The sequence below is a fragment of the Haliaeetus leucocephalus genome, unplaced genomic scaffold, assembly GCF_000737465.1.
Source record: "Haliaeetus leucocephalus isolate CR32 unplaced genomic scaffold, Haliaeetus_leucocephalus-4.0 Scaffold184, whole genome shotgun sequence".
NCBI lineage: Eukaryota > Metazoa > Chordata > Aves > Accipitriformes > Accipitridae > Haliaeetus > Haliaeetus leucocephalus.
In genome coordinates this window covers 10314571-10332582 of record NW_010972620.1, presented here as the reverse complement: position 1 = coordinate 10332582, position 18012 = coordinate 10314571, and the positions used below count along the sequence as shown (strand labels likewise).

Sequence of the window (18012 nt, the reverse complement as noted above, 5' to 3'; positions counted from 1 at the left end):
GCACCACAAGTGCTGACTTGAGGTGTCCAGCCTTTTGCTGGAGACTGGAAGGAAAGCAAGGTTAGAAAGATGGAATGAAAAGAAACATAATGCTGAAATATAATTAAAAGTCACAGGAGATCTAGTCATACATCTTCTGTTAAAATTAAGTGACAATGGATGACCAAACCTTCAAACTTGCTTTGAAAACTTCAACCAACTTTTAAAAAGTTATTCTCAGGGAGAATTTAAAACATTCTCAGGGAGTGTCAAAATATGCAAAACCTTGGTGAAATGCCAGATGGCCTTCCTAAGTCATCTTGACCTTGACTGGCCTTTGCTTAGGTTCTCATTTCTCCTTGACAGCCATTTGCATGGGCATCTGATAAACAAGGACAGTATGCTCCTGAACAAATATGCTGAACTACTTCATGGAACTGATTGAACAGCACACATTTAAGAAAAGATCATTTCAGCATCTTGCAAGGCTAAAATCTTAGAAGCAAACAGAAAGCTCCAAATCACAAGCACACACCTGACTGTTGAGTCCGAAGATCCAGTAATAATCACCCGTTCATCATACTGGAGGCACAGGACAGAACCTGTGTGTCCGGTGAGAATTCGCTTGCATTCCAATGTATTCTTATCCCAGATCTAAGATAGCAAACATTCAAAACCAGACAACTCAGAAAGGTTTTCATTGTTCAGCAATTACTGGTTTGACTGGTCTGTTTTTTACTACAACACGTCAACCATAGTGCAGTTAAAAGATCTTTAGTGGCATCTGTAGAGTCTTCTAAAGGCTCTTTGGTGCAAGACATTAACATCTTTGATATTACTGGCTTTACTATGAACGTTGGTTTTACCTTTCTCATCAGGGTACAGGGTGCAGTAATTACATAGCCTGTAATTACTGATGGACAAAAACTCTGCTAGCAAAGTCTGTTTGTAAGAAAACAGGGTCTCTCTTGCCAGATAAAAGAGGCATACGTGCTGTGCAGGTGTGAGGTGGGGAAAAGAGAAGGCTAGGTTATTAACAGGAGATTGGGTAGGTGTCACTGAAATTAGGACACTATTATTTATGGCATAGGCACTATGTGCCATTAGTATGCCATTCTGGAGCACTCTCACCTTGATAGTATTATCTCGTAGGCCACTTACTATCTTCTGATCATCATACTGTAAACAATAAACGCCTTTGCTTGTCTCACTTCGGCAGTGGATTCTCTGTAAACTGTGCCTTCCACACCGCCAGTTTGACTCTATTGTCTTGAGGAGAGACAGGAGACAAAAGAGAAGTAAAAATAAAGCATAGAACTATCTCCCCTTTTTTTGTTTGCTTGAGAAGGCAGCAGATACCTTTCTTCACACTTTTTCCTGGAATCATGCCCATACAGTGACATAACTGCTTTCCAGAAGAAGCAACACACATAATAAAACCAATTAACACACAAAGGCCTGGAAAACATATCGTGGCTAAACTCATCTGTATTGTCTAGAATGGCAAGGGAGATGAGACCTAAAAGCTTTTTTCTATCTCCAACCTTTAACCCCCTGTGACTCAACAATAGCTGAAGACAAAGTCTTAGTTGAACTCTAGCTAAGCGCTCGTACAAACTTATTGCAAGAGTGCCTGACCACCACTTTTGCCATTAGCAAACTGCCAGAACATGGCATTTGTTCACACTAGATACAAGGCAGCCATGCTCAGTTGCTTCCCATTTCCCTGGGTCTTAGGATTGTAGTTTTGAGCAATGCACCTTCTCCCTGGCTCAGTTCCTGATATCTGCCCATAACACCTTATTAGGTCTCATCTGCACTGGGTGGAGTAAAGTACTGTGGAACAGAGAAAATCAAGTAGGTACGGTGCTGCTGTGACATCTGACGTGCAAGGTGTAGACACTCCATGTGCAAACAGCTCACTAAACAATCCAACTCATCCTCTGTCTAAGGGAGAGGCAAAGCTTGGGACCTCATATAACTGTCCCAGATCTACAAACTCTGGGCAAACACAGACGCATCAGATTTAATGAAATGTTTCATTAGAACAAAATATTGTCAGAATTCCAGCATCGTGAATAAATCAGGGAGATTTAAAAAACCAAACAAAACCCAAAAAACCCACCACATCTGGAAGCTGTTTCTTACCTCTATGTCCTGTATAATTTTGGGGTAAAGTGCTCTGTAGAAGGAGTTCGGTGGTGCAGTCCCATCGGGAGGTTTATTTTTAAATAGATATTGTCCCCTGGAAGACAAAAAACACTCTTTCAGCATTTTGAAGAAAGGTCCTCCTGGCATTTTACAAATGGGTAATCACTGTTGAAAAGCACAGACAGATTCACATTCAAACTTAATTTACTCAGTAAGATGGGGTGGCTCCTTGTATGTTTGCCCTGCAACATGTCGGTGTTGCATTTAGACACTGAAATACTCATGAAAAATCTGTGCCTAGTCACTAAAGGAAGGGAAATATATTATCTGTTACGGACTTGAGCCCATTCAGCTCAACAGGAGGTGAGAAAGGCTCATGCCCACAATACACATAACCATATCAGAGGTCACCTTTAAAATAAAGCATACAAAGAAAATTAAGGAAGTCAAGGAACCCTCAAACTCACTATGCATTCAAGGCTAGCTTTTATCTGCATTGGCAGGAACAGCATCAGTTTTGGTACATGGACATTTTACTGCTACTACTATATTTTGGTAAGCAACACTTCATCTGTGGTGCCTCCCTCATTTCAACACTGATTTGGAATACTCATATCCCAAGCTAGATTTTTGCTACAAAAAAAATCCGTAAACGGCAATCACTACCTGCTGTGTAAAAAACTTTAATTCCTCATCCTGAAGTTAAGAAGCCACCAAACACGGTGTGGAAGCTAGTAAACCCCACCATGGGCGTACTAACTGCTGTTCTGCCTGGCAACATGCCTCACAAAATGGAGAGAGGCACAAATGCCTCCGAGTGTAATCCTGGCATCAGAGGCACAGAGTTTACACTGGGCCAGCTCTCCACTTCTCCCTCCCTTGCTCCATTATGGCATAATTAATTGTTCAATACATCCTTGCACATTTCTTTCTTGTCCTTTCCATACAGTATACCTTGAAACTCATTTGAGAGACTGTGCATTAGCTGCCCTGATGTACTTGAACTAGGGAAATCACAACAGTCAACCAAAATTTTTAGGTTATAACGTGGTAGCAAACTATAGGACTGAACACAGAAAATAACAAATGCTCAAGAAAAGAACTTTTGGTAATTCTTTAAATAAAGTACTTTAAGTACGACTTGAGAGGAAGGTCCTTTCCACTTTGGACAGAGCAATCATCTGAGTCTTCAAACACAGTGACCAGCAACCACTCACTCATATGGGGACAAATACATGTGAGGAAGGGAACACATGGGTGCAGGCAAACCGCTAACTAGATGGTTGCCTATTTACTGTGATCCAGCCTGAAAGTGCATACAAGAAAATTTAAATTATTGGCCCAGGGAGATGAAAAAAATGCTTTGGAGATACACAGAATACCTAGGACACATCCTGGAAGACATGGGGTAGGTCTATGAAACCTGTATACAAGCCTATGTACCTGAAAAGCTGTCGATTGTTTGCAACTTTGCAACTTTACTAGCTGACCTAATACAAGGTCTTGTTGCTACCTGTAAGCCCTGCCTTGCTGCATGTGGAGTCAGTTGCTTACAGTTCAGCTAAAGGATTGCTTGGAATTTCCATGGCATCCCAGTAGCCACTGTGCTGTGGCTCTGGGGTAAAAGGAACTATTGTTTGCAGGTTTTGATGACTGGCCAATTCAATCAAGTATTCAGATGGACGCAATCATGCCCAGATTTTGGGCTTCTGTTTTATATTTCTCTAAATCTGTGTAACCCTTACTGCTGCCTGAGAAGCTGTCAGTGAAGGCTACCGTGCTGCAGAACTGGATGTTTCTGTTGTAAAGCACAAGCTGCAAATGCTGAAATCAGGCAGCCCACATGCAAAGTGAGAAGCTGTAAGCAAGTAACACCAGTCATCTATCATTCTGAACTGTCCAGTTAGTCACCTCCTTGTGGCATGCACAGCGTTAGCATTGATTACAAGCTATAAAGCTCTATATGGCAGAGATGCAATTACATTGGATATTTCTTGTCTGCCTCTCTTAACCGCCCCACCATGCCTGCAGTTGTATCTTCTAGAGCTAATCAGAGGGCAATCTGAAAGACAGGGCACAACTTGCTCCTGATGCGTCAAAGCAACCTCCAGGACACAGTGTAAAACTGAAGAAGTGCAGTAACAGGGTGTGAATGTCCTTTGAGATGAGAAGCAGGATTTTGCAACTGTTTTTTAGGAATGTCATGTGTCTGTATGACTAGTAATTGGTGCTAATGTTATTTCTAAAATCTGGAGAGAGCAACTTGAGAACTATCAATCAGCTATGATCTCTGACAAGATGTAGAGAACAGGTGAAGTTCCACAGAACAAGAAAAAGACAAGTGTAGCTCTTGCATTTTAAACAAACAGGAAGAAGGTCCACCAAGGAAATGGTGGACCATCCAACTCAACTTTGACAGTTTAGCAGTTCTAGAGCACAGAGTCAATCAGATGAACACCTAGAAGATGACAAGGTGACAAACAAGAGGCAACACTGATCAATCCAGAATACACCATGTCAAACTGACGTAATTTCTTCTTATGGGCTATTCTCATGACTTAGCAAGAGAAGTATGATCTTGGAAGAGCTCAAGAGCGGACACACAAATGGCTGGAAAGCACAGTTTACTGATGGTGCACTGTCAAACAGGATGGCAGCTGGGATCTTGCATGGAGTCTGTTCTAGATGTGTCATTATTGAGCATTTTCATTAATGACAAAGAATGGAACAGGGAGTGCATTTATTACCTGGCCAATGATACTAAAGCTGGGAGAAGCTACAGGCACTTTGGAGAACAAGATTAAACTCATAATGCTCCTGACAAAATGGAGAAATACCAAACAATAAATAGAATCTAATTCAATAGACAAGCGCCAAGTTCACCACTGAGAAACAACATAAGCATGCAAGATGAGGAATAATGGCTAAGTAAAACTTCCACAGAAAGGGTAATTAATTTTATAACAGTATTACACCACTGTTAAAAAAAAAAAGCACACGTTCTACTGGAAAGCATAAAATGGAGTGTCCTCCATACGGTATGCAAAGCAATGCTTCCCACACCACCAAACTCTGGTGATGCCTCAGCAGAAATAAGACACCCAGCTGATTACACCATCCTCCAAGAATGGAGTCGAGTAACTGGGGAGGGTCTAAACAGAGAAAACCAAGAATGACAAGAGAACACAGGATTATGGTTGGTTAGTGCATCCAAAATGTAGGAAACATGATCATCTTCCAACATGGAAAAGATTACTACAAAAAGGAGAACGAGAAACTGTCCTATGTGTGTGTGTAGGATAAATACTACACCAAACTGTAGCTAGGAAGATAGCCTAGATTTCAGGAAAATCTTTCTAACACTAAAGTTAGTGAAACAGGCAAGGCCTCGGGAATTTCCACCAGCGAAGGTTTTTAACAACAAGTTAGACAAACATCTGGAATGACTTAAGAGAAACCTGGCTCTGCCTTTGGGAAACAAGAGGGACTAAATAACATCTCAAGGTCCTCTTTAGACTTACTGTGACCTCAACAATACAGAGCAGAAATAGAAGTCCTAGGGAGAACAACGCACTAAAAGGAATGCAAAAGTTACCACTGCCATGCTTGTGTTTATTTTACACTCTTTGTAAACACTACACTATTGGAAGCAGATCAAAATAGTATTTATTTTTAAAGGATGTTTTATAATCCTGATTTACTCGCCTTTACTTCCTGAGACAAACAGTGTAAGAAAATTAACCATAAAACAGGAGTCTTTGTTTGCAACTCTGTATCTTTTTCTTTTTAATAGCAACCAAAATGCCTGAGCTGTCACTTTTATCTTGTTTATGAAATATTCATACCCAGCTTCCTTTCTGCCAACATCCTAGGGACACCCTTGGAAAAGAAAATTATGTATTAAAGGATGTACCCCTGAGAGGGAAAGTTCTAATGAAATGTTAACAGAGCAGCTTCAAACTTGAGTGAGACCCACATTGTAGTAAGGCTATTCCAGATGATTATTAACTAATCTATCTGCATTTCTAAAGTCCCCTATTCTCCGTGGTACCTACCCTCAGCTTCCAGTTTGAAAATTAAACAGATATCTAATAGCGAAAATCTGCTGAGGAAAACAAACAGACGTATCAGGAAACAACTAATTCATAGCACATGCTGCCCCACTGCCACCCCTAAAAAAGCTTTTCTGCTCTGAACTGCTGACTAGTTTAGTGTTCCCCTGGGGTGTACACAGCTTCTTAATTTGAACTGAATGACAGCTGGGCGTAAAAATCTGTCTGTGTATCTCACTTGTCACAGTGGGATAAAAGCATGATCAGATGAGGAAGGTGAGGAAAAAGCCCCCACATTGCCTAGCTAGCCAAATTTGCCTGAACCCCCCAACCCCCAAATTTTGATTTAAGCAACTGTCAGGTTTGGAACCAACATGATGTTTCAGGGTGCTAAATAACCCTCTTCAAACATGGTTTGAAACACACAGCACCTACTGTCCTGAATGGGGGCAAAAGAGGTGAAAATGCAGTTCCCTCACCATCCTCTCCTCTCTGACAACCCCCTCCACAGGGAGTCTGTCCTGACCATTCTCTCGATGAGCTTCTTCCACAGCATGCCGTCCGATGTCACCCGGTACCACTCCTTGCACACCAGCTCAGCAGCACACAACGATTTGGCATCCAGGTATGACAGAATGTTCTCAGCAATGTGATCCAATCCCCGAGCTGGGGGAGAGAAAAAAAAAATTAAAAAAAAAAATTATTTGCTGTGGAGACATGGAGTTTAAAACAACTCCCCTTGCTAGTACAAAGATACCCTCTCTTTCCATCTCCTCCTCTGCATGCAGAGCTGGACCAAATGCACAGAAGTGCATTTGTGGCTAAGTTCAGGAGTGAACAGCGTTCTCCAACTTCCTTTGGATATAACACAACAAGTCATTAAAAATAATAAAGAATCCAAGAAGTCATTCCAATCTATTTCGATGGGTTTTAGCACTAGGGGGATATTCTATGGATGGCATTTCCAACTCAGCAACGCAGCCCCCAAAATCTCTCTATATTAGGACCATTTCTCATCTCACTGCTACAGCTGTTCTCATGTTCCAACGGCTCAAAAGCTGTTTTTGCTAAAGCAGTAGCTTTTAAACGTAATGAAGAAAAAAATATATATTCCCAATGTGTGCCCTGAAGGGTAGTGGTACCTTTAGACATGGGGGAGGGAAAGATATGCAGATGCACAGGGAAGTCGAGAGGGAAGGAGAGGCTGTGTAAGGAGAAAGTGAAGCAGGTTTGCTAGTTTCATTTATTTTAGTGGGTGGAGGAAAAATATGCACCAAAATGGTATAATTTGCAAATATTTTCCAGTGTGAATACCAGGACCGGCTTTGTTTCAAAATGGCTGGAGTAAAATGTAAAGCAATTGCCTGGTTAGCACTAAGCAGCCCCACATAATATCTGCGTAGCTGGGGGTCAGGGAAGGTTATGCTACGTTTCTTAGCTGGATGGATATACTCAGTAAAAATGTGCCCTTACCCGCTCAAATTGCATCACCAGTAAGACTTCAGGAAAATAAGATGCCTTTTAAATGAGATGCTGCATAAATACAGCTTCTCTTGCAGGCTGTTTAATTCACAAGTGAGACACACCATCAAGAGATTATCTCACTTCACAGGTCAAATTTCAGAGGCTTCGTGAAAGTTGTAGTTTAGACCCCATCACCCCTCAGGCATAATGTTCAGACCAACCAAAAAGGAAGTATGGCAGATTGGTATTACATGCATCTTCCCTCTGGTTCACATTTGGGACAGAGTTAAATACATCTTTTCTTGCTTTAAAAAAAACAGCCTCAAAGACAGAGAAAGCAAGTGCATTTTTACAGTCACATGTCTGTAAGTCTGCAAACCCAAACTGGGTGCAATCAGCTGATTCTGATTAGAGTTCATGAGACACAAAAGGCCCAACCTTTGTTTTCGTTAACCGAAAGATCTCAAAATTATCTCCCAATACATGAAGATGAGAATATTCAGCATGCCTCCTCTTGCTCCTTTCAAACATTTTAAATTTATAATACACTTTGGGTGAGACATTCTGCCCAGCATTTTATGCTTCCATTCATATGTAGAAAAAGCACGTGAATGATACCATGCACAGCTAGAGAGTGCAGAAAGAGGTCTGACATTTCTTATCTTTATAGATGCAAAATTAGATGTCAACCTGCAAAATAAAAGCATCAGCAGCCTTTATTATGTATTTAATCTGAAAAGATATATACAGCCACTATATAAAATTCTTTAAAGAAAGAAAAAAAAGAGCGTTTGTAAATTTAGATTGACTCTACAGCAATTTGTGGAAAGAGAGATACAACGTTTTAGTAAATGTGAACTGGAATTTGCAGGAATTCTGCAATTCGGTAGGGCAGACATGGACATCATGTCCCCCTGCTTCCCCACCCTGACACCTGCAGTCCTGAGCTCTCTCCACTGGGTGGAAATGGCATATTTGCCTTCCCACTCTGTGTTGCTTCCAATGGACCCACAGACATTTACAGACCCACCAGGACATTTACAAATGCCTGCCTGTGTAGTATCCATATCAGTGGCTTTACGTCAGCAGCATCACAGCAAGAAACTATTTTATATGGGGAACAATTGGTGGTTTTAGGAAGCAGGGCTATACTGCATAAACTGGACACAGTAATCTTCACTCACAAGTCTGCCTCTGACCCACCTGCCCTTTCTGGATCATCAGTACTTGCACTTTAGCTCTTGCTGCACTGAGGTGTTGTAACTACTTCCATGACCGTAAGTCATCCTTTGCCATTGATCCTAGACCCTCTGCAGAGAAAGAATACTGTTTTGGCTTCTCCTCCTCATATTTATGATAAGTGGATGGACAGAGCTATTTTGTCCTGGCTGCAAACTCAAATTTATTATTTTGTTTCTTAGGAACAGCACAACTCACTGAGACACGTATCTAACAAAGCATCACTTCCTTAAAAAAGAGAAATCTCTCCTCACAAAAGTTTTTGCTAAATTGATGTGAAACATGATTAGCCCTTCAGCCCTCCATACCAACAAGAATGTTTCAGTTATTTCACACTTGAAACCCTTATAAAAATGACTCTCCTCATAAAAAATGTTAAACAGCTTGGAAATGCTAAGCAGAGACCTTATTTTTTCAGAAACAGAACAAAGTTTGTTAAGTACACAGTTAAGCTGTATTTTTCAAACAAACTTAATTCTGTTCAAAGTACTGGGAAAATAATCTGAGCCAATTTTATTCTATATTAGTAAAAACGTGCTCATGATCTAAAACTACCTTTAATTCTGGTCATTCTTTGGGACAGTGCTAGGAGGACAGTGATAAGATGCCTCATGATTTTGAAGTAGCTTTATTGTTTTATTCACTCGAGGGGGAGAGCAGGAGAGAGAATGAAGGAGTAAAAATGAAACCAGAATACTGAACACCTGAGAATTTCAGAAAGCTAAAAAATACTTAAAAGAGTTTAGGGTTTTTTATTATGTGACTTAATTTAAAATTTTAGGTTTATCACGCTTTCCTAGGCAGTTTCTTACCTTCCCCTTTCCCATTCCCCTCATTAGAAACCTGCCTATACTCAGGACATCCTGCACAGACTGCAGAGTCTGTGCCAGTATAATTCCTTGCTGTTAATTTTCTCCCTTAGAGCTATATTCACTAGGACATTAGCACTTTGCAAATATGCAAATTGATGCACATACATTATTTAAGCACAGTTCCCACAACTATTCAAATACTCACATATTTGCTGCCTGATTCCTATCTGTTCTGCATTCTGAGATAGTAAAATTAGCTGCTTCCTGGGTAACTGTGAAAAGACCACTAACAAATATGGTATGGCTAGGAAATTTTGAATGCCTCTGAAAATATTTGTAACATTTGCCAAAAATTTTTAGAAAAAGGCCTGTAGGATGAAATTAAGCAAGTGCAGATGAGATGCGTTGGCTTGCTTTGATGGAGTTTTGTGGAGAAAGACCTGGAAAAATTGTGTACGTAACTATATGTATACTTCCACTTTAAGAGTGGAGAAACCAATGCGCTTTCAAAATAGTATTTTTCTGAAACAGAACAGTTCCACAAGTTATAATGCTGCTCTAAGTACATAAGATTATTGCCATTGGACTACTAAAAACTAACATAAAGCAGGTACTTAGCATAACTAAGATTTTTTTTTTAATGCTACAACAGCCATTTGATTACTGGGCACAATGAGCTTAAAAATCCAGTAAGTCTGTGTATTTAACTTCATAGCAAAACTCCTGCAGTGCCTTTATGCTTTGTACAATTCACAGTTAAACATGCTTTTTTCATCTTTGAACCCTAGAACTTAGATTTCATGTTGAGAAATTCCTTCTGAAGAATGATCAAATGACTGGATTGAACAAATTGTTGGAGTTCAGCAGTTCTCCAAAGGTATTCACAGAACAAAGTTTTGGCAAGAAACTCCTCTCTTCAACTAGCTATTTAGAGACAATACCTGTAGCACTTCTCGCTCAGGTCGATCTCAGACTAAGGACCCATGCCACGGGAATGATAATCTATTAACTATCTATCTACCTATCTTATCTACAGAGGTATGATCTAATGGTCTGGAAAAAAACACCAAAGAGCCAGGAATTTCTGTCTGGTTCTGAAACTCTATTGCTGTATATATTTTATCTTCCACTGCCTCAGTTTTCCCATCTGTAACACAGGGCTAATACAAAACTACTTTATGTGTGCATTCTGTGAGATCATCCAGTGCCACATCTGAGAACAGCTAGGATAATATTCTCAATGGAAAGCATTACAGAGGTGCAAAAAAATAGAACATTTCCATCCTTTGATCTTACGTCCTCCATGCTCTATTAGCAATAAACACATAATCAAAGCGATGGCTTCAGGAAGGTATTTTACTAGGAGAGACAAAAAAATCTAAGTAAGAAAAGGGAAAAACTCAGCTGAGCAACCAGTAAGAGTAGTAGTTTTAATTTTAAAAAATTTTGTTATGCGTGCATTGTTGTGGGCATTAGGAGTACAACTACCTACCCCGTGGCTTGCAATGACTATCCTTACAATACATATATGAGCTATCATTTACTCCTAGCCAAACCATGCTGGTATTAGATCATGCCTTGAGACAAGGTAGAAATACAAAATAAAATATATTTTATACCAGTATAGAGCTTTACATTCAAAAGCTATCATCTATTTTGCAAACTGACCCTAGAAGAGACCTCTCCAGCAGGGTAGGCCAGAGTTTTCCGAAAGACAAGATGGAGGAGTAAGCTCCCTCCGCCTGCAGAAATACCTGGCAGTGCAGTGATGAAGTCTCGCTGTAACATAGGTTTGAGGTATGAGTTTATATGTCCGTGCTGGTAGTGACACATCTGGGAGATGAGGTGCTCCACAAACTCCACCTGGTCAGACTCAGACCACTGTTCAAAATACTTGACGCAGAGTTCCTTCTCCTTCTCATAGCTTGCAGACAGTTTTCTTTGCTTGGGCACAATCATACTGGAAGTGCCATTGGCAAGTTTTGTCTGTAAACAGGAAGGAGAAACAACCCAAATCACACATATGAAAACAAGCTCAAGTGGTTTTAAGGGGGAAGAAAATACAAGGAAAAATGCACTCTGATACATAAAGTTGGCTGAGACCATGTATCCCATTTGGTGCTGTCAGTCGGAGCACAGCCATCGCGACCTGTAACCCCTGCAGGACAATGCACTGGCTCATGCCAGAGCTGCACACAAAGGACTCTTGTTAGACAGGAAACCTTGAGTGGCAATTTAACATAAACACAGTTTTATTTACATCGTGCAGACAGTAAAATGCATTTGGATTCCTGATCTACAGTTACCAGTTACTTCAATGCACCAACAGAAAACTGCATTTGTGTTCTGTTTTGTTCCTAAAGAAGACTGTTGCTAAAATTCATAGGGAGTGCATGAAACAGATGAGAAAAAAATTGATAGTACTTCTTTTGAGTATAAAATTATACCTTGAGAGCAAAGCCAGCTAAAACACACCCTGATATTTGGTACATACTTCTTTCATAGAATAAAAGATTTTCAACTTTCTAAGCACTGTTAATATCTTGTCAGAAGGACTCAGCTCAAATAAGAGTTTCAAGGACAAAACAGAGCACTGACATTTCAATTTACTACTTGATAGCAAGATATAATTTCTGCTTCCTAAACGATTTAACTGGAAGAAAAGTGCACATTTTGCATTGCAAGGATATCCTTTGTCCCAGTAAGATTAACTGTTTGCTGGGAAATTATTTTTTCCCATACTGGTCAAACATTTTGTATTAAATGCTGAAAACATGTAATTTTCTCTCTTTCATTGCAATGGTTTAACACCAGACAGCATTATAATAAAAGTCAATATTATTACATCATTTTTATTTACAAAACACATTTAGAGGTTCTCTATTAATTATCAAATAATTAAAAACAATTACAGATATCAGAATATATAAAACATTGATGTAGGGATGCCATATTTCTGTTCTATGATGGTAATTCCAGGCATCAACCTCACCAGGAGACTATATTAACTTTAAGGGAAAAAACGAGTATCTAAATCTCTCTGCAAAGGTATCTAATGATCTAAAAGAAATGCATGGATTAACTGATTTTACAGGAAAAGAAAGAACAACTAAAAAGCTTTTTTCCAGCAAGTGCCAAAACAGTGGGTTATTTAGGGACCACAAAATCTAGTTACCGAAACTGGGTTTGGAATGCAGGAATTTCTCATTTCTCAGGAGTAAATAATTCCTGTACTTCAGTACCCTCCCAACCTCCACAGCAATCCTGACTTTGGAACACCAAAAACCTCGTAATTTGAAAATCTACTCAACTGATCACCACGTGCATTTCATTTTCTAGAGAAAATCCACCTAAATACTCTTTTCAGCATGTCCAGCAGAGCTGGACAGACTTTCCTCTGGTAGAAAAAGACAGTAATTCGCTGTCATTTTTAACACGCAGTTTCTTCTATTTCTGAATTACGGTTTGACTTAAATTTGAGAACACAGAACATGAAGATCACACCATCAGTGCTCAATTCTGCAGTTCAATGTTTTCAACTTTACTTTTACTCCTGCTCCTCCCTGCAAATTTCTGCGTGTGTTCAGTAAGATCATGCAAGACAAGGGCTACGACTGACCTACACTTTCATTTAGTCATCACATGGACAGCACTGACTGCAAGCAAGTCACAGAGCCAGCACTGGGCAGCAGGAAAGAAATACTGTCTCTTGGGCCAACTTTTTATATAGAGAAATCTCTAAAGGACTGCAGGCATGAAGTCCTAGGTGTGAAAGACTGGACTTTTCCTAGCAAAGTTCACAGTAGGCAACAGCCTGGCAAAAAATGATTACCAATGGACTGCACTGAACATCAGTCTTAAGCGATTCTGGTCATTTTTGCTGTAGTTAAGCTGCCTGCAAAACAGACATCCCTGTAAAAATGCTGGATTAAGACAGCGGAGAGATGTTGCATTCTACAAGCTTGATCTCATTTCATTTCTCATTTTGTTTGCTGTGCATCTCATAACAGGCTGTCTCTACAAAGCATTTTTTAAAAACTATACCTCTGCCTTTTAATTTGAGAGACTGTGAAGTCTGACTAATATGCTGAGCTGCAGCAGAGTAGACAGCTGATGTGCAAAGACCATAAAGGGGGCAACTCCTTTCACGGGGTGGCACCATGTTCTGGGCTTTCCTTGCCTCCTGAGCACCTTTGTCACAGCAGCCTTCAGTTCCCCAATTACCTCTAAAACATCAGTTTGGGGTATCGAACAGAAGTTGCAACATCTGCAAAAACAAGTAATGGCTTATGTATGTACAAACAGATGGCTTAGATAGGACAAACCAACCCATTCTGCCTAGATCCCAAGTGAATACAGGCTTCTTGGGTGGGAATAATGAGTAAATTAAAGAGTCCGTTGACCAACACTTCTAACAGCTCTGGAAGTCAAACTCCAGGTTTATGTAGTGGTTCTGCTAAGAAAAGCACTATATGTGTTATGGTGTTTATGTCCAAATTAGTGGACAGGGGAACACCGTATTTTTTTGGTTCATGCATGGACTTCAGCCACATTCTGACAATGTCAACTTGAGACCTGGTTTGCACCCTTGCCTGCTCTGGTTTCCCATCAAAAGAAGCAAGGACATGCCCAGAGGTAGCTATGGTGTGCCCAGCAGGTCCTGTAGTCTATGCAAGCATGGGACCAGGAGGACAGGGCAAGCCACGAACACACCAGTTCTGCAGAGTAGAGACAGATGAACTCAGGGGTTCCCAAATCACTCGATCACAATACATGCTCACATGCCTCCCTCAGACTGCCTGTAGCTACAGTTTAGAACGAAATTCCAGAATTTCAATTTGAAGATTCCTAAAAAATCACTGGGGATTCAGTGAAAAAGGCCTGTTATTAAAAAAAACCACCAACAAAACAACAACATCAAGCATCTGTGCTGTTAAAGTGTTGGGTGGGAGGGTGGTTACTACCAGTAAGAGAATGGATCTGGCTTCCTGAGCAACCCTGATGACTCAACCATTCTGATCAGCTGCCTCAAGTTCATGACAAACCACCTCAGAACAATAACAGCAACTATTTCCTGGAGCACACAATTGTCTACAGCCTCTTCCCTCTCCTGGTACAATAACCAGGCCTCACCTGAAAAAGAAAGAGCTGTCCCACATGCCATCCATACTACTAGGGTAAATATCCATCCAAATGCACTGTATATGGTCATGCTTTTTATAAGCTTCACTTCCAAAAGTGGCAAAGAAGAATAAGCACTGGTAATCCATCACCTGGGAGGAAGTTTGGGTATAAAAGCAAACTACTAACTCGGAACAGATAAAGCTTTTCCGACTCCCTTTTCACAAACCCCTGTAAGTGAGGGCTGAGAGGTGTCCCAGATGGGTCTAGGCACAACTCATCTGCAGGAACAGTAGAGACGTCCTCCTGCAACAGTGTGTCTGAGCTAGTAAGCTGCACCAGGAAACCCAGGGGATTGAGTGCCTCAGGTTGGTACTAGCTCAGGGATCTACGTACTATGCTCCATTGCAGCCCATAATTACAAGACCATTTCTCCAAATGGCTACATTTAACACAAAGCACATTTGTATGCCCAGTGAAGTAGAAGAGGACTAATATATGAAAGGACTTTAATCTAAATAATGGCTTGCAACTATAGGAAGGTGCAATATTTCAACACAGATAAATAAAGCCTAGATAAATCTACTGCTCTGCATATAAAACAAAACAGCCGTGGTATATCACAGCTGTAACCCATATATGACAACCAAGGTTACTTTTGGTTTTGTTCAGTACAGGGGACCAAGGAGCCTTCAAAAGCACAGAAAAAACAAACACAAGCAGAGTTCTCTGATTCCATTCTGATAGTGTTTCCCCACTCATATGAGTGGTCACAGCTTTTATATATTTAAAAAAACCCCTCACCGTGTCCTCTAATCGTTGCTGAGGATATTGTTAAGGCACTTTCCACAAGGTGGATGAATTCAGATTATGTTTCCTAAGGTAAGAAGACATCTCTTAAAGTCAAATAAAAAGAGAAGCTGTCTCCTAGAATATCGAGAATGGCTTAAATGATCCCAGCAAGGTTTGGGACCTTCTGAACCTGCACAACATCTTCATGCTGGAGCTCTGAAAGACTAAGAGCTTAGACCACCACCGCAAATTTCTCAGAGTTTCTCTAGACAAAAGGAAGAGACTTCCCTTCGATGTTCCAGTACCAACAGGTCATACTGGGCTTCTCCCCTCCTTCCTGGACTCCCTGGGACTCCAGGCTCTGACAGTGAGAGATGTCTTCTACTGCTTATCTGCAACTGCAGCATTTCACCTCAAACTGCTTGCACCACCAGTTGCGGTTAAGTCACTGATCTAGACAGAGCCACCTTAACAGGAATTTTGGATGGGTCTTAGTGAAGGGGAGGAAAAAAGAGGACATAATGTTTAATTATAAGAAATGATTGAAATAGGCACAGACATACCCCGGGTGCCTCTGCACTGCAGCAAGCTCTAAACTTGTTATCGTTAATGGTTTAAATTTCACTGTGCTAATCATTTCAGGACACAAGCCTTTCTTGATAATCTAATGAATTATTCCAACATCCTTCAGCAAAAAAAATCCTCCATGACAGCACTAATTACAAGACGTTTTCCCAGTGCTTATGTAAAATATGACAGAGCAGCAGCTTAGGGAATTGCAGAAAACTGCTTCTAATTTCCACCGAGAAACTGACAAACACCTCTCTTTCATCTCTCCCAGCTCTCAAGTAAGATTTAACTTTCTCATTTAGTTAATTACCGAGTGAGGATCATCATTTTCCCGGATCGGAGCGGCACAGAGCCTTTATCGTGTTAACTTGTGAACTTGATCGATGGCTGCTGCTAAAACTTAATAACTTCACCCCCTGGCAAATTGTAAGATAAATATAATAGGAGAAACTCTGACAGTAAAAACCTGCCAGAAATGAGCGCTGTGTTTATGTTTCTTCGCAGGCAGCAAAAAAACAACCGACAGCTTATTACTGGGTGCGTGTTACTTATATTTAAAAGACTCCAGGCAGTTAACTTTCTGCGTACTGTTCAAACTTTACTCACAAGATAAAAGACGCTGGGGAAAAAAAACAAGCAATGGGATGACAAAGAAAGGAACCATGGAGGAGTATGTCCAGAGTGTGTGTGGGAAGATGGGAACTTCACAATGAAAGCAAAGCCACACTTGTTTCTATATCCTGAATATTCTTCAAGATTAATCACATTAAAAATACCCACAACAGCGAATCCAGACACAAAACTAGTTTCAGCAGTGGCACAAAGCTCAGGAATTTTGAAGCATGTTAGAAGCTGTATGGGAAAAGCAGAGGGATTAAAAAGTACCAGTGTGGCAGCAAGATGATTCGGTTTGATGCCTATAAAGCTGCTCTTAGCCAGAGAACCTCAGCACAGTTGGCTTTTCCAAAGCTACTTGTGTGGCCATGAAACTGCTTGCTACTGTCCATGATGAAGTACCACTCAATACCACTCCAATGTAGCAATGCAACAAAAATGGTCAAATGGAGCTGAGAAGGTATGCCAGGCCTCCATGTTAAAGGGCAGAGCTAGTTATTTGAGAATCCTGTTGAAAGGGTGTTGCTTGCATGGCCTAAAGGCAATAATAGCATAATTAAGAGGATACAGGTTCAATTTCTGTGGCTGGCTTCTTTTTTAGGCTTGTAATTACCAAATGCTGCAGAACTGACTCCCAGACTGCCAAGGCTAAGCAAAGAGGGAGGAAGTCCTTTGCAGCTCCTTATTGGCAGCTTCCTATTAAAGAGCGCCTTTGCCTTGAGAATCGGGGGGTGGCAAGGGGGTGTCTCACCATAAAGAGCAGGATCTCATGAGCCATAGCACCTGAAAGACACGAGTAGGGTAGCTGGCTCCTCATTTTTCTCCTGTGCAGGATGAACCAGCTTTTCCAGTGTTTGACTTGACAGCAAGGCTACAATGCTAGGTCATTAAACAACTCACTCCATTTACTTTTATTTTAAAAGCTCGGTTTAGAATCTACCCATTTCTGTCCGCCTCCATCTCACATAACAGTCTCTGTGAGGTTAACCATGGGTTTAGCACATATATGGACTTACTTGCTCAGTACTGAATTAGTTTCCACACTGCAAAGCTCACTGAAACATTCTGAAAAACGAACATAACCCAGAAGCAGATGATCATCAATCACATCTGAGAGTCAAAAAGAAAGCACCATGAAAGAAACCACAGCATCTCTATTATTTATTTTCAAGAGAAAATTCAAAATACATGCTCACACTGAAATTAACAGTCCCCTG

General features: G+C 40.6%; 1 protein-coding gene across 9 annotated transcripts in view; it reads right to left on the bottom strand.

Annotated features, from left to right (window-relative positions):
• The window catches only part of BTRC (beta-transducin repeat containing E3 ubiquitin protein ligase), a 120668-nt gene that overhangs the window by 15548 nt on the left and 87108 nt on the right, over nucleotides 1-18012 (bottom strand). For 8 of the 9 annotated variants that reach the window (XM_010564830.1, XM_010564832.1, XM_010564833.1 and 5 more), the window contains 5 exons: nucleotides 11452-11683; nucleotides 6662-6848; nucleotides 2128-2224; nucleotides 1111-1248; nucleotides 515-633 (listed from right to left, as the gene is read on the bottom strand). In XM_010564830.1, the coding sequence (XP_010563132.1) occupies nucleotides 515-633; nucleotides 1111-1248; nucleotides 2128-2224; nucleotides 6662-6848; nucleotides 11452-11683 (773 nt within the window). The remainder of the gene's footprint in view (nucleotides 1-514; nucleotides 634-1110; nucleotides 1249-2127; nucleotides 2225-6661; nucleotides 6849-11451; nucleotides 11684-18012) is intronic. The other variant, XM_010564834.1, reaches the window with a different exon arrangement.